Here is a 20,423-nt window from a genome sequence, read left to right on the forward strand (position 1 = left end):
ATGTTCCAATTCCGCTGTCTTGTACCTCACCTTGTCACCATTGCAGCAAGAAGTTGTGTTATGGTTTTGTTGAGAATGTCGGAGAGGGACAGGGAAAAAGAGAATTTCATTCCACAGGGGTCCTGAAGAGGGATTGGGTAATGGCCACTGAGATCATAACAATGTTATACAATCAGAAGAAGAGGGAGCCAGAATCAGAAGGCCTGCCTATGAATCCAGTTGCCTCCATTTACTCATGTGGACAGACCTCGGCTCCCTTACCTGTCAGAGGGGGTGATTGTGAGAATCAAATTAGAGCATGTGGGTGAAATACAGCTTTCTACAAATAAAAATTTCACACACCCATGCATACGCATATGTATATAAGTAGAAATACAGACAGGCACATATGATGATACATATATCATCTTAAAGAGAGTTTTGGATTGGAAGTCAGGAGAACTGAATTCCAGCCCTAATCCTGCCCTTACTTCACTGTGCAGCTTTGAGCCCTTCACTTAGTTCTCTAAGCCTGTTTCTCTCCTGTAAACTACCACTTAATGTGACATCTCTCCCGTTCTAGACACCCGTGGCTCAGACCCTGTGCTGCGCCATCTTGTACTGTAAGCCACCAGCAGAGGCTGTTATGCATACGTTCAGCACCCCCAACGCTCTGCTCAGTAACTACGAATGCGTGCAGGAGCCCTCGGTGGTTCTGAGATGAGGGTCTCACAGGAAGGGTGGGGTTTTGGTGAAGCAGACTCTGCAGGAAAGGATGAAAGGAAACGCAAGGAAGTGATTTCAGCCTTTGGTGTCTCCTTCTCTGTCTTATAAGCCTCTGGGGCCAGATTCTGTGTTCCGTGTCTGGGAGTTCCTCGCTGCAGCCTGGAGCCATATTAGCTCAGAAGAGGATGGAAAGCTCTGGGAGCTGAGGAACCTGTAATTGCTCTTGTCTGGAGGAACCAGAAAGAGGAGCTAGAGCAAGTCAGTGTGCCAGTCAAGCCACCAGTTAGACATTTTGGCCTGGTGTTTCAGGAGTAGAGAGATGCCAGCAAACCTTTATGACTGGTTGAGAACAAGGGGGTAATTCTTATTCTCTTGGAGTTGTCAGCAGGGCTGGGTATATTGGAAATCTCTGGAAAGGCATCTTCATGAGATCTCGGGGCTCAAGAATGTCAAGCATCGCACACGAAGCCCCCCCTAGGGCCACTAATCAGGCATAGTCTGGGCATCCGAGTCCACAAATGAAGGCTCCTGTTTGTCATTTCAGTAAGTGAGCCAATCACAAGACCCACCACTCGAGTCTCAACTCTCTATGTGAGAAATAGTTCCCATTCTTGGAATCAGACAAAAGGTGGGTGCCCTCTACCCTATAGGATAGGAGAAGGGAAGCTTCGAAAACTGCATTGTACAAGAGGACGGGGTTCTGTGTCTAGAATACATGTTCTGTAAGGAATGGCTGAAGGTAATAGGGAGATTTCATTTAGAGAGGAAAAGGAAGGCAAGTCGTGAGGACTTTCTTCAGATACTTCAAGGACTGCGAAGTGAAAGAAAATAGATTTCGCCTAGAATCCTCTAAAATGACAGCAAACCAGGGAGTGCAATTTAAAAGAGAAAGATTTTACCACAAAAAGAACTCATTTTCCAAAGGCTCGTCTGGCTTGACTGAGGACAGGGTTGTTAGGAGGTAGCCTATTACTCAGGGAGTGAGTGGCCATGGCCAACCCAGATGGGCCCCACGATTCTCACTCAGTGGGCAGGTGAGCTAAAAGAGTTCTGCTTCCCATTGAACTCTAAACTTCGTTTATTCTCTTCCATTCTCCTTCCCCCACTCCCACTTCATTTTTGGAGTCTATGGTCAACAGCCAAGTAGCTTCTTCAGGCCACCAAAAGGCCACACAAAGAGGATGTGCTGTGAGAGGATGTGGCAGTGATATTGGGTTAGTTTTTCTCCAGAAAATCTCCATCTGCAAATCCATCCTCTGTCCTGTTCCCTGGTTTCTCACCTTTCTGGAAGGAAAACTGACCCTTTACACCCAAGACAATAATAGTTCCCACTCTGGAAAGTCAAAGAGAACCTTTGTGGCATCTGTCATCCACAAAGGAAAGAATCCGCCCAATGCCTGATGTGATCACAAATCAGTGAGCTTCGTCCTCTAGGGAATCATTCTACCCACGACATCAATATCTCCAGTGCCTTTCAACAAACAGGGAAACAACATGAAGCTGGGCCAAAGAAGTTAACTTACGTAAAAAAACAGGACTCAAAACACGTTTTAGGGAAAAGTCAAACCACGAGCAGGTGTTTGCTCACATCCCAGTGTCCTGCCTTATGTGTCTCATTTGATTCCATTTGAAGGGAAAACTGTCCAAAACTTAGAAAAGAAGGAAACAACCTTCATCACATTGACTGTTCTATTCTGAGGGAATCCACAGTGCTAAGGATCCCGGGGCAGAACGACATTTTGAAGTGATCTGCTTTATTCTCCCTACCCTTAGAGAGCCTGTGGCAAAGCCATAGGGACTAGAAGATGTTCTAGGTTTAAAGACCTCTGGGGAAGGAGGGCCCACAACTTCAATCCTGTCTAAACACTGAATTTTATAAGAACACTGTGGCCCACTGTGGCTGGGACTTTATAGACAATAGAGAGCTTTAAGAGCCATTATCTCATTTGACCCTCTGAATAGCACCAAGAAGAGAGTAGAACAATCCCTGCCTCTCTCACACATTAGAGTTGGAGAAACCGAATCTTAGAGCATTAAGTGACTTCTTCAAGAGTCACACAACTATTACCTGATAGAGCTAGAGAGTATCTAGCACCCGGTTTTCCTGGCCCCAAATCCAATGCACTTTCCTCAACACTGTGCTACCCGAATAGTCCAGCAATATAAAATTATAATGATGTCCTGACAAACATACAGTATGGATCACTGAACCTTATCACGACACTGTCTGCTTTCATCTCATCATAGGCTGATCGCAGAATGAATGTGAAGAACATCAGGTTACTCGGCAATGTTCTCTCCTCTAGGCTAACTTGCCTCTGTTCCATTAACTTTTCCTCACAAGTCCTAATTTCAGAGACTTCTTAAAAATTCTTCTCTGAGAAAGATTCTTTTTCCCAGTCATATAGAATTTTAATAAAAGCTTTTTTTTTTTCCTCAGCAAAATTGGGGATTTCCCTTCTGTTTCTTCTGTGCTCTTCTCAGACAAAAGGATTATTAAATGCCAGCAGTGCCTATAAATTGGTTTAATTTGAAACCTGTAAAAATCAATTTTGCCTAGTATACTCTGACCCTATACACGGAGGCACTAGCTTGCCTTCCCCTACTGGAGCGCAAGCCCGGAGTTACATCTCTGAGGGAAAGATGCTGGTACGTGAGCCTTCTCACATGTCTTCATCCATTCATCACCTTTTATTGAGATCCTACTTTGTCCCACACATGACTTGTTCCCCTTCAGCAGCCTAACGTGCAGTGGCAATTAATGTAGCTGAAATTTTAAATGAATTTTAGTCCCATAACAATAAAGAGCCAGGAATCCCAAGTAGACAAATTAGGGGAAAACGTCTGAACATTAAGTTCAATGTGAATGCTTTATCGCAGAATGTCTCTTGATCCCCTTATGCCAACCCACATCATCAGTAGCCTTCAAAATCTATTCAATGTGGAGTGTTAGGGGGAGAGAAGGAAGGGAATTCTGAGGTCCCCGTCCTCAAGGAGTTCATCTCTGTTATTAGAACAAACAACTAACAGGGAAGCAGCTTGTGGCTGGTGCATGAGAGAGGTGTGGAGCATTTCTGCTACAGGGCTAATACGTTCCATATTAAATGTTTACAGTTCATATCTGCATGAGCCTCTCCTTCAGCTGCCATGATGTTAGCTGAAAGAAACTTAAGGTTCCTATGAACCTAGACTCTTATTGCCTATTCTGTGAAGAAACGAACATATTGTTTTTCTTTTCTGCATACTGCTTATTTTTTACATCTCTCCGGGATATGACTTTTGCTTTGATTTCACCCTCATTAAATCCCATATCAAAAAAAAACATTGGCATCTAACCGCATACCTTTAGAAGGGTGTCGTTTGATGTTAGCCAAACAGAATAGTTCTGAAAATACTCAAGTTAACTCTCAGGTGCTAAGATTTTAAAAATATCTCCTGTCCCTTTTGGAACAGAGCGCATTATGATACTTCATCTCCAGATTCAGAGGTTGGTGAGTGTGAGGGCTGAACTGGCCACCATCTGACCCACCACAGTCTCTCTCTAAAGATGGCTAGAAGCGCCACATTTATTTTTGGACATGGACGGATCTGGGAAAAGGAACTTGGGGAAAATTCTTAACCTTGAGAATTCTATACCAAGACTTCTTACTCACATGCTTAAAAATAAAAACTGAAGACCTGCTTTCTAGGACCAAAGGGCCGTTATTCCACTTACCTCAGCAGACTCAAGATATGTAAGTGTGTAAGTTCTACACTGCTGATAGTAGTTGGTACCTGGAGTTTTTGAACTCTCTTTGACCAGACCCACTCCCTGCAGGTTTCCATTATCTCCACTTGTCTGGGATCATTTAAATTAGTTTCTTCTTAAAATAAACCACGTTATGAAAGTTCTACAGTTATTAAAAGATGATTTATGGAGGAAAAATTTGAGAGTACTCTTAGCAATCAAGAAGCTTCCTCTAGAACGTCCCTGACAGAAAGCCCATCAGCTTCTGTTTGATGAGACTGCTCATGTCATGAGTCAGCCCACTCTGGGACTCATGGGGCAGCTCTGATTGTAGGGAAGACCCTCCTTGTATGTGGCCAAAGTGTGTTTTCTTCCATGTCTCCCCTTGCTTTAGAAAAATTAAGCAGAGTAAATCTATACCTTCTTCATAATAATTTTTCAGTGTCTCCCCATAGAGTTGTACTCTCCAAGCGAAACACTCAACTCCTTCAACCATTCCTCAAATGGCCCGGTTTCCAGATGGCTCACTATTCTGTTCACCTTGGAATCCATTTAGCTATAGAACCTTATCTCCTATGATTAACTGTTCAATTTCCTTACCTCAGACAAGCTCAGTTGTGGAGGTCTGAGCAGGAGTAGGAAGTGTGAGCATTTTCTTATTCCAATTTACCTTACCAACACAGAACAGTAATATTTTTAAATCTTTGCCAACTTCATAATGAAAAATAATACTCTCATCTTAATTTGTATTGAGTATTAGTGAGGTTGAAAATTTTTCATGTCTCTTAGTATTGCTTTTAGGCATTTTCTATGTCTTTTGCTTATTTTTCAATTGGGTTGTTATCTGTTTTATTAATGATTTCTAAGGTTTTTCTAACATGAGGCAATTTCCCCTTTGCTACCTATCAGATGTGTTAAAATATTCTCCCCAGTATTTTATTTACTATTGTTCCAACTATTTCATTTTTAGGGTATTATCTTGACATACAGAAGTATTCCCTTTTTATATAGTTAAATCTATATGTCTTTTGCTTTGTAGTTTCTTCCATTCCACTTATATGTCTATGTATTTATAGTCCCCAAATCAGATAAATATGTATCTTTATTTTCTTCTAGTTTCTTTTTTGTTTCATTTTTTATATTTATTTCTTTAATGCCTCTGGAATGTGTTTTGATATTCTGTAAGAGGTAAGGACCATCCATAGTGCTATTGGAGCTGAAAGTGTGTGCAGAAGCTGTCCACCCACACAGGGCTTCAGGTGCTGGTTTTAAAAAGGGGAAAAAAGGATCCTTTTTTTTTTTAAAGCAAGCATTAGAATGGAGACCTCTTTTACCTGGAGGAAAAGGCCCTGCTGTGCAGATGCAACCCCATTATCTGTAGCCCTGTTAGCAGGGCACTGAGAGCCCCCCAGGAGGAAAGATAAGCCGCAGAGGCTGGAGCACCGGTGGCAAGGAAGGTGCGTGGGCCTGGGCAGATCTACGAGCTGGTGGCAAGAGAGCAGGAACATTCGAGCTCCTGTTCCAGGTGAGAAAGTCTGAAACGGACACTGTGAAAGTAGAAATGTGAATATATATGAGTATGTATATTTATAAAAATACTTACATGTAAGGCTCTGAGTCAGTCTGTAGAAAAACCATAGAGAAGTAACCATATAGAGAGATGAGCCTTACACATCTCTAGTTAAAGTAAGCTTACTACTCATTGAAACTTAGAGAATTTGGATTCTTTTCGCCCTTGTGCTCATTTCAGGGTGTTCTGTGGTTCAAAAAGAGATAGTAGCCATAACCAACGTATATAGCATGATCTGAGTAAATAATTATATACATATCTGGAAAATGCAGTGAAGGTACTGAATGACATATTTAATCCCCTTGGGTTCCTCTAGCCTGGAAAGAGCTTGCACCACCTCTGGTCCGTAGGGAACTCTCTGTGCCACAGCCCAGGACCTGAGAGAAACCGAAATGCCTTTGAGAACTTGCCCTTCAAGAAAAGGACAGAGTTTTTCTTTTTACTGTTAAAGAGAAATGCAGAGTTCATTATCTAACCAAATGCTTCATCCAATTCGGTTCTTAATTCATCCAGTTCGGTTCTTAATTCAGAACACACGCTTCCCTGTGTGTTCTGAGGAGCATGCTCATCTCCCTGGTGGACACACAGGAGGGGAGACATGAAGGGAAGCAGTCCTCTTGAAAGAGCAAAAATGCTCACTTCAGACTAGTCAAAAAAAAACTTGCCTTTGAAAAGTTCACATCTTACTTTTAGTTTTAAAAAATGTGGCCTCTTGACATGGTACTCCAAAACAGTAAGAAAAGCTCTTTTTATTCAAAATAACTTCAGAATGTGACAGAAAGCTGTTTGAGTCCCGTCCACCCCCAGCTGCAAACACGTGCCCACTCCCTCTCCTTCCCCTGGTGCTCACTCACGGCTGTGCGGTGAAGCCCCTGGGAGCTTTAAAAAGCCCTGTGCCCAAGCCACACCCCAGACCAATTAAACCAAAATTCTCCGGGCTGGGACCCAGGCACCAGTATTTTTAAAGCTCCCCCAGGTGATTCAAATATGTGGCCACAGTTGAAAACCACTGTGGCTCCAGGAAACGCTGGAGCAATATCCCAGCAGATTTGCATCTTTGATTTCACCCAGATTCTAGTCTTCATTTAGGCACTGAGCCATTTTGCCAAAGGTGCGAACATGCCATGAGCCCTTGGGAGTTCTCTATGACTAAGTGGAAGGATGTGTACGGCTCCCCAAAGGTTTTATTGTTCATTTTGTTTTAACTCCCAGATTAGTAATGTATAGATCACTGTGCAGATTAGAGGATTATAAAATGCTTTTATACTTTACAGTGATTTGACATCTTAAACCAAGATGTTAAGGAATTCAAGGTTTTCACTTTGCACTCGAGGTTGTTTTCTGAGAGTTTTTCATTTGCTCTCGGCTTCAGAATACATTTTCTTGCAGCTCACTCCCAGCAGCAGGAACCTCTCTGCACAACTGTCCATCAAGACTGTGGTCTCTCTTCCCCACCTTCACTCACTTGGGGACTCTCACTGCAGGCAGAGATTTCCATTCTCTTCCAGAAAACCCAGATGAAACACTGGTAAATGAGTACTTTAGGCTAAAGCTCACGTGTTTCCGAGCAGTTGATTCTAAACTGAGGGGCAAGGAAGCCGAATATGCAGTTCTGCTGGACTGAGAAGAAATGGCCCTTGTCTTCTTTCTCCACACCCTCCAGAGGCTGTGGTTTGGGTGACAGACAAACGCAAGCCACAGGGAACTGTAAAGTCTTAATCGAGCTCGTCCCTATGGCAGGGCCTGGGCCCTGAATCAGTATTTCTTTGGCTGCCAAGCATCAGGAAGCCCGCGACGACATGTAGCTTATTCCAGATGAGGGGCCTGGAGCCCCGAACTGTGGACCAGCTGCCCAACACCAACAGTCATTTGGCAGACTACCTCTTCCTTGCTCATCTTTGCGAGAATGATTCAGAGTCACCGCACACTTTGCATTTTGACATCTGTGGGCCCTGGAACAGAGCCTGTGCCACCTGGGATGTCTTACTTTTCATTTTTGAATATACAGTGCACCTGATATTATAGGGAGCACTTTATCAAGATCCCATAAAACCAAGATATTTATCTTTTGATTTAATATATTTGAATAGGTATCCAGGGAGCCATGACTTCAAAATGATGTAACTAATTTTGGGTGTGGCTTCTGGACCTTATCTGCTACTTTGACATATGGAAAACCCATCTGCACACCTGTGCATGTGCGTGTGCTCTTACGGGACTCTGTTCATCCCACCTGCAGACTGCCCGTAAAGGAGATGCTTCTCACCCCCACACTGCCTCCGCCAGCTCCACACAATGAGGGCTGGGGGAACCTGATATCTCCCCACAGAGGATATTTTAAGATAAGAAGACAAAACAGACCACAAAGGGTAAATATAGGAGAGGGCAATGTAAGGAGGGAAGAGATGAATTCTAACCTGGCAGTCTGGGAAGTCTGCAGGGCTGAGGGCCATTGAACAGGAGCTGGAAGGATGAGAGAGACACCTAGGAAATGCTAGACCGAAGGAGATTCCAGGCAGTGGGATGAGCTTACTAAAGGTTCAGAAGTAACAAAAGTTCAAGGCCCATTTTGTTTGAAGGGAGTGAGTAGTGGCAAATCATTTTACATGAATAGAATATAAGACGCTTTGGAGGGTAAGGAGAAAGGCCACAAAAATATACTAGTGCCAGAACACAGAAGACCTACAGATCCAGGCTGAGAAGTGTGATTTTCCTTTCGTCTCTCCTCTTGTGTAATGTATTAATTATAAATGTGTGTCTGACCACACACATTTGCATGTTTCTGGGTTTCAGTCTTCATGGGTAAGGACTACGTCTGCTACAATTGAATTTGTACAACACAGAGAACACTAGGGATGTGAGTAATGCCCCTTATACACCACTCATGAATGTCGGAGATCATGGCACCAATTCTTTACAATGGGAAGGGAACAGAGTTAACCACATGTTAAAGTCTCTCCATGGTTTTTATAGCTGGTTCCTATTGTGTCCCGTGGTTTGAGAGTGATATGCCTATGACATGGAGCTTTGAGATGGTCGCAGCATCAAATTTTCTTCCCAAACTGCCCCCAGATGATTTCCTCATCTGTTGGGAATTAACAATATCAGTATAAATCCAGGTTCCTTAGCTGGGCTCTCATTTTGTCTGCCAAATGTGCTAAGTTATTTTAAAGCCATTAGAAGCACATGGTAGAATCCCATTATGGCTTGGACCATTATTACACAGACTTGCATAGAACACAGATCAAATCATGACCCCCAAACCTAACTGCAAACAGGAAAAGCTTCTATCTCTAACAACTTGCCTATAAAATCCCCCAGCTCTGCTTGCATGAAGGAGTCCTAGGGTTTGCTCCGTGAGACAGAAGCTAGATCAAAACTCATTGTTTCAGTATGCCCCTCAGAGAATAGGATGAAGGGCACATGATCTTCTTGGCACGTACATGGCCAGGAACCTCATGTATGATGTGGGCTCCTGGAGGCGGGAGAGGAACAGGAAGGCTTCATCTCCATTTGCTCTCTCTTGTACAGTCTCCTCTCAAACAATAGAGGAAGGGGTTGAAGCGTGCAATCAGGATAACTCCTAGAGAGGCTGACTGAGTGGAATGCAACCAACATTAATTAGAATTACCCTCGTAAGCAAGAAGGCACTGAACCACATGCTATTGAAAATTAAGAAATGCAGTTTGGTCTAGCCGGCAAAATGACTCCAGCACACAGATAAAACAAAGCTGAGCAGGACGAGTGCTAAAGAGGGAGCTGCAAGTAATATGCCTGTCTTGCAGCTGGGGCTATCAGCTAAGGCCCTGTGAAGGAGGCCACATCCAGTGGGGCCCGGAGAGAAGAGTAGACTTCTCGACAGATTCTACCAGATTCCAGGCAAGGCAAAAAAGCACAGAGGAGAAAAGCTTCAGGACACGCTTGGAAGTGATCCTCCCCACGACCCCTGACGCAGGAGCACCCCTGAGAGGGTAATGAGCATCCTCTGCTCCAGCTGGGCTAGTGAGACCAGGCGACACTAACCTCCGGCCACTCCGGAGCGGCCCTCGTCAGCGGGGTAGCGATCACTCCTGGCCATTTCAAAGGAACTTCCTTTCTAAGCTACCCCAGCTGCACAGCCTCTCCCCGAGCAAGGGAGAAGAGCGAGGCCCCTCTGTCCTCAAACCCTCCAGGCTCTAACCTGCCCCTGACCCGGAGAAGGGCCGGGCAGCTGCAGAGACCAGCTTCCTTACTCAGCGAGGGGGCCGCCGGGCCTCGGGGGCCTGTAAAGCGCACACAGGTGCGCGGCCGGCGCGGAGGGCCGGGGCGCCTGGGACCGGGCCGGGAGAGCGGGGCGCCGGGTCGCGCGGGGCGCCTGCAGCCCCGCACCTGCGCCGACCCCCGCCCTGCACGCTGCCCGAGAAGCCCGCACCCCGGCGGGAATCGAAACCCGGCTGCGCAGGTTTCCCTAATATGGGCCACATTCAGGGGGACCCCCTGCCAAGCGGACCGCAACGCAGTTTTTGCTGGGATCTGACTGACCCTGAGGTCTGTTCCTCCGGGAGGCCAAGCGCAGGGGCCTCTGCCCGCCCCCGTCTGCCGGCCCTGCCGGGACCTAATGCGGGCTGTGGGGGGCAGCGCACGCGCTCTGGCTTCCCGGGAGCCGGCTCCGGGGCTGGGGGTGGGGGAACGCTCCGGCGCAGTTGTGTAGAACAAGAGTGCCCTCTAGTGGCACATGGGGCAGCACTCTGGGCCGAGAGTCAGACTAGGAGGTGGTTGGGGTTATGAGGAGCAAAGGGAGCTGATGCCCCCTCCCCAACACACACACTCAGATTCTTAGACATTCTCCTTCCTCTCCCTCATTCCTCCGTCTCCCCTGCTTCCCTTCTTTTCTCCCCCTCTCATGGTTTAACGATCCAGAAACAGAGACCAGAACAGACTGCTGACATGTCCAGGCCTGCACATGTGGGAAGTCTGAACTAAAACTCAGATCTCTGGCCTTCCAGTCCAGTGTCTTTTCCTTCTAGGTTCATCTACCTGCATATTTATAACCAGTCCTTCTTTTATTGCTCACCTGCTACGTGAGTTGGTGTAGGGAGAGTGCAAGAATGAACAAGACAGATACATGGTCTTCCTGCCTAGTGGAGAGACAGACAAGCGGTCAGCAATGCGAGTGCCCTGTGATGAGTGCAGAGACCCTGGAAGTATGGGGTAATATGGAAGCACTTTGGAGGGGCACCTGACCTGAAGGACAGATAGGAGTTAGCCAGGAAAAGGAAGCTGGAAAGGGGAGTATGGAGAAGGTTCCAGGCAGCAGGAACATGTACAAAAACTCTGACATCAGAGATTGTGCTTGGAGAAATTGCAGCATGGAACGGAAGGAGGTGGTGAGTAGTGGGGAGCTGGAACGGGCAGGAACTAGGGTGAGCCTCTAGTGGGCTGGAGACATAGGGAAAAGGCTTTGCCTATTAGGTCTTATAAAGGTTTTGGACAGTGTTCTAAGATCAGCAGGGAGCTACTGAACATTAGGTAGGTGAATATCATGATCAGATTTCTATCTGAGCGGGATGACTCTGAGTTTGGCATTAAATGCCTCAAGCTAGTTGTTAGGCTTGGGACAAACCACCTAAAAAATGTTCAAGACAGAAGGAATCTTAGGTTTCATCTATGTCTTACAAGTGGAGAAAGCCAAGCTCAAAAAAGGCAAATCACTTCCTCAAAGTAGCTGAGGCAGAACGATTATCGCCAAGTCCCTTCACCTCCCACTCAAGGTACCAAATATGTCAGCCTGAAGCAGACACAGCTCCCAAGGCTGCTCCCAATAATACAAAGTCTCCCCCAACCTCTGCCCCCACAGAAGTCCACCCAGGGCCAGACCATAATCCAGCAAATTATCCTCAAGACTGGCAAAGAGCATGCTCACTAGACCGGCTTTCCTGAGACCTCAGGATAGTTGAAAGCTTGCTTCAGTATCCATGGCTAGCAAGAACCAGGGTAAGACGTGAAAGACTAGAGATTGTAGACAGGTGGTGGGGGAAGGAGGGTGACCTGGGCAAGGGGCTCCCTTGGAGACCGGGGGAGCAGAGGGCTTGACTCCACACTGACACATTGAATCTCATTTCAAATAGCATGCAAAATAAAGAAAACAAGTTTAGGAATTGAAAAGTAACTCAGACTTTATAAAAACAGATGGTGATAAAATGCAGTTGTCCTAATATTTGGATAATTTAAATGCCCTCAGCAGCTAGGGAATTAAGAGAAATAGTTCAACATAGGCTGGATCATTTAGCATTTGGTGTGAAAAGTCATGGGCAGTAAGGAGGTCCCAGAATATGCTGGAAATATGATAAGGAAAGGTTTTGAAATAAAGAAACACGATCCTGGTGAGTGCCATCTGGAATTGGAGAATAACATGAAATAGTAGAAAGAGGTGTCAGAAGGACTGAATTCGAGACCTAGCTTAGCCATCTATTAGCTATGTGACCTTGCCCAGACCATTTAATCTCTCTGACCTCATCTCAACAGTAAAGTTACAATAATAATAATAATAATCACCCCATGTACCTCACAGGGCTCTTTAGCAATCACCAGGGAGGCCAGATAGGACCATGGTGAAGGGTAGCATTGCAGATGTTACCCCTCCCACTTACTGGCTGTGTGACTTAGGTGAGACCCCTGTAAACTCTGATTTCTTCATCCATAAAATAGGGTTGCTAACCCCTGCCTCAGTTGGTTGTTGGAAGGACTAAATGCGATAGTCAAATGAAATCATAATAAAATGCCTTTGTGTATAAAATAGTGTGTACTAATCATGATTTTTATCGTCAGTGTGACTATGTTTTCAAACTTACAAATTGTTCATAAAAATGAAAGATTATTATATTTAGCATGATATGACTTCACTGGTAACAGGATAAATATTAAAAGAAAAATGTAAGTAGGAAAAATAGAATGGAGGTGGTAAAGCATGTGGTCTGTCTTTATAATGGAGGGACTTTATAGATGAGGATGTATGGGGACTCAGGGTCTCACCAAATTAACTCATGTTGGCTTAGTTAAAAGATGGTCATATGGATCTTTTTTAAGGATGAAAAATACTATCCATGATCAATGGCCTCATGTCAGGTTAGGATAAGGTATCTGGTGAGTGACAGAATCAGCGATAATTCAGTTCTTATCTCACATCTCCAGAGCCATTGAAAGTGAGAGTAAATTGGTACGTTAATGAAATCTGTAAAGACACTCAGCGAACCTCCAGGGAGCCTCTCTCAAGCTGGAGAAACTCCACCCCAGAAGATAAGAAGTCATGCAAAAGAGCCGCAAGTTTCATTCACTTGTTCAAAAATATTTCATCCCTACTCCAGGCTGAGCACCTTGTTAGGCACTGAGGATTTAGGGATGAAAGACACGATCCCTTTCCTCACCAAGCTCACAGCCCAGTGAGCGGGAGAGTGAGTAAGTCACTACAATTCAGTGAGGTAGTCATATATAAGTTTGGGATACAAGAGAGTCTGGAGTTGGGGCTTCTAGCCCAGCCCAGGGATCAGAAAAGTTTCCCCAGAGGAAACAACACCTGAGCAGGTTCTGCAAAGACCCAGCGTGGTTAATCTGACAGGGGAAGAGGGTGGGTTGTTCTAAGAGGAAGGAGCACCACCAAAGTGGAACTGCAGGTCGTTTAATTTGGTCCTATGGGGCAAAGAGGCAGCCCTGTAAAAGGACCCGGGTTCCTTTGTGGTGTTGGCTCATGTCACGGTCCTCCCACATTACAGTAATTGTCCTTTTTTTTCTTAAAGATTATTTATTTATTTATTTGAGAGAGAGAATGAGAGACAGAGAGCACCAGAGGGAAGAGGGTCAGAGGGAGACGCAGACCCCCTGCCGAGCAGGGAGCCCGATGTGGGACTCGATCCCGGGACTCCAGGATCATGACCTGAGCCGAAGGCAGTCGCCCAACCAACTGAGCCACCCAGGTGCCAAATCTCTTGCCTGAGGGGCACCTTGGTGGCTCAGTCAGTTAAGCATCTGCCCCTTGGTTTTAAGCTCAGGTCATGATCTCAGGGTCGTGAGATCGAGATCCCTGCCCTGCGTCAGGCTCCACGCTCAGTGGGCAGTCTGCTTGTCCCTCTCCTCCTGCCCCTGCTTTCTCTCTCAAATAAATAAATAAAATCTTTAAAATCTCTTGCTTGAAAAAAGCACATGATGCCCCCCTCCTCCCAAAAAATCTATTAGGGATTTTATAACACTTAAAATGAACTTGTGTCTTGTTAATCCCAACAGTGTCTACTGGTAGTTACATTTGAAAAATATTTGCTATACTTTTAAATGAACTCGCATACTTCATTCCCAACAGTATCTACTTACACTGTCACTTAATAAATATTCATTTCATTTATGTGCAAGACTTAACTAGCTTTTCATTGTGAAACAATCTTTGTTCGTGCATATATTGATGATGACCTGACAAGAACGGCCAGTTCAGCCCATGCCCGCCCCCAGAGGCCGGTGAACCACAGTTAGCACTGGAATCAGGGGTACTGGCAGGCCCCAGGCCTGGAGAGCTGGCCAGAGCGGGGCTTCACTGTCCCCGTGAAAGTGGAAGGCATGGGGAGATGCTGAAGTGTTTAAAGCAGTGACAGCGACTGATTGCTCCGTCAGCAATGTGGCAAGCAGCAGGAGGAAGGCAAGGCAGGGGGCGAAGAGATCGGTTACATGGCAAGTTCTGAACTAAAATAGTAGCAATGAATGGAGAGAAAGAAGCAGATATGAAAAATATTAAAAGGTAGAATTGATTGGACTTAGTGACCCCCGATGTGGGAATTGGGGGCAAAGCCCCAGATGACCAGCTTTCTGGCTTAGGTCATTGCATAGATGGTGGTACCAAAACAAAAAACGCAGAGAAAGGGACAGGGTCTGAGGAGGTGATTTTGACTTGGAACATAGCGACTCTGTAGTTTCAATGGGACAGCCAAGTGGAGATAACATTAGTTAGAAGAAGGATCTAGGCTAGGTTTGGGGAGTGTTGACATGGATAGCAATCAAAGTCTTGGGTGTGGGTAATAGCACTCAGCAGGAGTATGGAGTGTGGGAAAAGAGGGTCAAAGACAAAGCGCCAAGAATCCCACCATCTGAGAGGCAGGTAGAAGTGCACAGTCCCCCTCAAGAGGCAACCACACGCATAGATGAAGGAGAAGGAGAGTGAGGGCAAGAGAGAGACAGTGAGAGACAGAGGTACCATGAGAGCCAAGGGAGGAGAGGGCTCTACGAAGGAGCCGTGAACCTCGTCAGTCCCAAGAGCAGGCAAGTACAAGGACCAATAAGTTTACCCGTAGCTTTGGTGAAAAGAATAACAAAACACCATTCCCTACTTACAGGACTCGCTACACTGTTAGAGGGCCTCATACTCTGTACTTCACGTCTCTGGCCCTGCAGCCTATAGCAATTGCACAGACGAAAAAGCCTCCAGAAGTGGGGTGACTGTCTAGCGAGACAGTGACCGGGCTCCTGGAATTAAAGATCGGTCCAGAATCTCAACCATGCTCCCTGGTTCCATCCACACTTGGGTTAGCTTTTGACAAATAACCAAAAAGGAAATCCGAATGGGCCCTGTTCCAGAATAACGATATAGGTTATCAACTGAGGATTCGTCAGAAAGATTAATTAGTATTATTGAACTTGTATTTGAGGGTGCATATGTCTGGTTGTTGGATATTCACACCACCTGAAACAAAATAATGAAAATACACTGTGAAGACCTGTTCTGGCTTTTCTTCTGCAACTGGACCCCTTCTCCTCACCCCACCTCCCACTCCAGGGAGTAGGCTCTCTTCACCAGAGATGGTCATTTAAATTTGGAGCAAAAGCTCCTTGCAGATTTGATGAGGTCAACCCTTACCAGATCTCAATTCTCCTGCTTCTGCATTGTTCCAGAGGCAGGTCTAACTCTCCATACAGGAGTCTCCTGCTCACTCATTCCTCAATCACACCAACAAACGGAGGGCGGCTGCCCCTCTGGCCGGTGAGATCTGGACCAGACCCAAACTTATCCATGTGGGACGAGGCCTGGACCTGCCTCTGCCTTGTCCTCTGTTGGGAGCAATTCACAACACACTTATCTCTGGGAATTCACTGCTCTGCGGGGCCTAGGTCTGATTATCTCTCTAAACCTATCATTCATAGCACAGAAGGAACATGAAGCAAAGACCTCTATATCAGTTTCTAGCATTTCATTCTCTTTACAGCTCAGATAGTATCACTGCACTGTTATCACATTGGAGGTTGGGCAAGACCCCAAAACAGTCATCACTGTGCAATGTTGATTTTCTGAGGGTGACTCACAGCCTTATTTCCAGCTGGTGGTCTGGCTCTGGCCTTTTCTTCTGACCCAGAAAACTGAGCTTCAATCTGGATACTTGGCTGTACAAGTCATTCCAGGTCAGGAACAGCTGGGAAGTTCTTTGGATTCTGTACCACAGGCCAAGGATGGCTGATGAGCTACTTCCCTTTCTCCTAAGTGTACTCTGTATGTGGCCCTCTTCTCAGGATTGGAGACGGCTGGTACACAGGAAGAAGAAAAGCAAACAGACTGGGTGAATTGGAATTTAAAAAATGCCTACTTTATCACCTACTCCATTGTGTTGCTGAAACAGAAACATCCGTTAAATATTAGATATGAGGGGCACTTGGGTGGCTTAGTCAGTTGAGCATCCAACTCTTGATCATTGATCTCAGTCATGAGATCGAGCCCCGTGACGGGCTCCACGCTGGGTGTGGAGCCCACCCACCTCCGCCCCTCCCCCACCGCTTGCACACTCTCTCTCTCTCTCCCTACAAAAAAAAAAAAAAAAAGATTTGAAAACTCATTCTCAGAAAAAGGAGTCATTAACTGTCTCTCTCCTCCTTCAGAACAAGCCCAGACAAGTAACATGATGTTAATTCTCTAATTTCTCAAATAAATTAAAGAGATCTTTTAAATAGGAGACTTCTGAAATCATCTTAAGCCTGTACCTCACTCCACAGGAAACAATTCTTTAGGTATAAAGTCAAACTGAACTGCCATTATGATTTTAAAAAATAGGGGCACCTGGGTGGCTCAGTCGTTAAGCGTCTGCCTTCGGCTCAGGTCATGATCCCAGGGTCCCAGGATCGAGCCCCACATTGGGCTTCCTGCTCAGCGGGGAGCCTGCTTCTCCCTCTCCCACTCCCCCTGCTTGTGTTGCCTCTCTCGCTGTGTCTCTCTCTGTCAAATAATAAATAAAAACCTTTAAAAAAGTAAAATAAAAAATAAAAAAAATAGGTGTAATACAATTTTCAGCTTCTGCAACACAAACTTTTCACTTGTCTAAATGATGTGTCTCTGGAACTAGACGACCTGTGTTTAAATCCTGGCTCCCAGACCTACAAGCTGGATGATCTTGGACCAGTCACTTAGCGACTCTAGGTAAAATGGGATAATGGCAATTTCTTTCTCAGAGCATTGCTGGAGTTTTTTAATGAGTTTTTAAAAGTAAAACGTGGAGGTGAGAGCTTGGGCATAGCAAGTGTCAGTAAGGGATCACTGGGCCAGTATCAGACAGGCTGGCAGGCAGTCGGGGGCTGCCCAGGCTTTGCTGTGATGATGCAATAACAAGTCCCACGCTATTTGTCTTCACTGTAGGTCAGTGCAGCTGAACGGCCAGCCCTTGGTGATGGTGGACGATGGGACCCTCCCTGAACTGAAGCCCCGCCCCCTGCGGGCCGGCCGGACATTGGTCATCCCTCCAGTCACCATGGGCTTTTATGTGGTCAAGAATGTCAACGCTTTGGCCTGTCGCTACCGATAAGCCACCCTCACACCCACAAGTCACCAGCAGGCCTGCTGGACTGCTTTTCACTCTCCTGCCCTAATAGTATCCTGATTTTTCAGACATCTTCTTAGCAACAAACCAGTCTCTGCTGCTCCATCCTGCTGGCATCAGGACTTGCTCTCCAAAGAGACAAATGCCATAGCATGAGCTTCGCCTAGGTAGGCCACATCCACCCCAAAGGAAAATGTAGACATCCCCTCTAGCTATATAAGGATGAAGGTATGTTTGTAGAGCTGCATGTATCCGTGTGCACGCACCATGAAAAGAAGCTGGCAGCGCACTCCCAGGACAGATGAAAGAGCTCTCCATGATCCGGGTCACGGAGCAATGTCACCACGGACCTCAACCTGTGACCGCTGCCCTCGGCACAAGGCGAGGAAGGGAACCACCAGGTGGGCCTTCAGGAGCCCAGCCCTATTCTAACCCCTCTCCTTGTCTGTCCCCCGCTGTTGCCCTGGGTTTCCTATCACCTCTCTTCTCCCTGGGGAGCAAGCGAGGGGGTCGGCGCCTGCCTGCTGGGTGAGCTGTTTATGTCATTTCCTGGCTGATGTATGAGTGCGCGCATCTGGGTTTCTGACAGTGGCATCAATCACTGACTATTCCTCCGGGAAACGGGTGCTTCAAAAGTAAAATTGCAATCATACTCCAGATTTTGTAAGAGGGTTCTATTCCTCCGTGAATCCAGATTCCTCTCGGGTTGGAATGGGAGTCAGGTAACAATATTCATGGGGTGGAGAACAATGTATTAGGCACCACAAAAAGTAATCATCATCCGTCATGTGGCTGGGAGGGAGAGAGTTTCAGCACAAAGAGAAAGCACACTGAGCCACCAAACGGAGACACACACACACACACACACACACACACACACACACACACACACAACTGAATAAGCAAATAATCAGACCTGCATCAAATCTGAAGGAATCTTAAGGGCTTGTAGGTCAAGCCCTTAATGGTTTGTTTGACCAAAACCATTAAAAAAAAGGTGTAAATCCACGCCATCAGTGTAAGACACAACTGAAGCTCACCGTTTCGCTTCTTCCCCAGGAGCTGGGTGCCTTAAATGCCATTTACTAGGCGGAAATCTAACCCGGTCCTGAAAGTCGACCAGGTCTGCACTATCCCAGACCAGCCAGTGTGAGCCCAGAACAAAGCTTTCCGAGCACTCCCTGGGGAGAGGGGAAATCTGGAAACTTGAGGTCTGATGGGGGAACTGTGGGGTGGTGGGTGGGAAGCCCCTGAGCCGGGCAGGGAGAAGTGGACTGATTTAAAGGTCACGATCAACCTGTAGGATTCAAGGGGCAAGATGCAAATAAGCTGCCACTGAAATAACTTTCCTGTGGGTTTGATTTTCTTTCTCAGGATAAAGGACACGAATGGCAGGGGCTAAGGACAGGGCCGGGTCTGAGGTGAGACACGGGAGGAAGTCTGGGAGACTCAGCACGGAGAACAGGGAACGGGGAGTTGGGGAGAGGGAAGCCAACAGGCTCGCTCTATGCTTGAGGAAGAGAGTGGGCTCGGTTTTGCCATGTTGGTCATCGGGTCTGGAGGTGTGTGCTACGGCCAGCAAAAAGGGGGGGGTGCGCAAGGAATGGGCGGGACCTGGTCAGTGGGCATGCTCAGCCTGGAGGCCGATGGAGAGAGGGCCATGGACTCCGGCACCGCCACGTTCAAGGCTACCCAGGCAGCCTCCTTGGGAAGCCGACATCTCCTGGTAAAGCCTCAGCCCTGCGAGGGGAGGAGCAAGAAGTGCCCAGACTGGGGTAGAAAGCAGGGAAAGAAGTGGCGGATGACAGCCCAAGTGAGGAAGAGAGAGGAAAAGAGAGACAAAGAAGTTGTCTCCCCAAACTTTAAAAAATTTGTGCAGATAGCAAAATCTCCTCTCTACACAGGTGCAGGCAGAGCTGCAGGCCCCCGATGAGAACACAAGTAAGCAGCGGTCCCCGCGGGCCTGGCCCTGGCCAGTTTGCTTCGTGTACGTAGTAGCCCCATGAAGGAGTCACTGGTTTTACCCCTGCCTTCCTATGAGGCGTGGAGAAGGTTCATAGCTTGCCCAGCGCCACCCAGGGCAGTGGGTGGCTGAGCGCAGAATTATCCAGTGTCTGTCCCTTTAACCACCAAGCCCAATGGGTGCCCACTTCACAGCCTCACCCCCTTACCTGCTACTTCAGTGAGGCCAAACCTTCAGAGCTCAAGTCAAGCACACTTTCTGTAAATAAGAGTTGATTCTTCACTAAGCTTCCAAGCCTACAGAAAATAGGCCGTTTCTGCTTCTTTTATCTTTCTCCGTGTATTAAATGGCTTAAGTTTTGTTTTTTGGTTTTTGTAGTTAATAAAAAGGGAGGAGGGAATCACTGACATTTATCTTTGGGGTCCTGCACTTTTAACTTTGCAACTGTCTCATGCAAGAAGTATTTGCATTATTCAAAGGATACTGAGAAACTCATGATAACATCACATTCTTTAGGAATTTCGGTACAGGGCACCTGTCCTGGCTTTTTCATTTTGGGATGGGGGCTAATTACTAAATCAGTAGGGATTACTTCCCATAAGGGATTCCCCTATCACACTCCCCACAAAAGACAGCCTGTGGCAA

The 20,423-nt window shown here is 46.4% G+C and overlaps 1 protein-coding gene across 1 annotated transcript in view; it reads left to right on the forward strand.

Annotated features, from left to right (window-relative positions):
* The window catches only part of HPSE2 (heparanase 2 (inactive)), a 681,364-nt gene extending 661,226 nt beyond the window's left edge, over window positions 1–20,138 (forward strand). The window contains exon 12 of the mRNA XM_025880833.1: window positions 17,635–20,138. Coding sequence (XP_025736618.1) covers window positions 17,635–17,800 — 166 coding nt within the window. The 3' untranslated portion in view covers window positions 17,801–20,138. The remainder of the gene's footprint in view (window positions 1–17,634) is intronic.
* Window positions 20,139–20,423: the final 285 nt, after the last annotated feature.

Source organism: Callorhinus ursinus, unplaced genomic scaffold, assembly GCF_003265705.2.
Source record: "Callorhinus ursinus isolate GAN/ISIS: 27379988/994484 unplaced genomic scaffold, GSC_fseal_2.0 scaffold20, whole genome shotgun sequence".
In the NCBI taxonomy this organism is placed as follows: domain Eukaryota; kingdom Metazoa; phylum Chordata; class Mammalia; order Carnivora; family Otariidae; genus Callorhinus; species Callorhinus ursinus.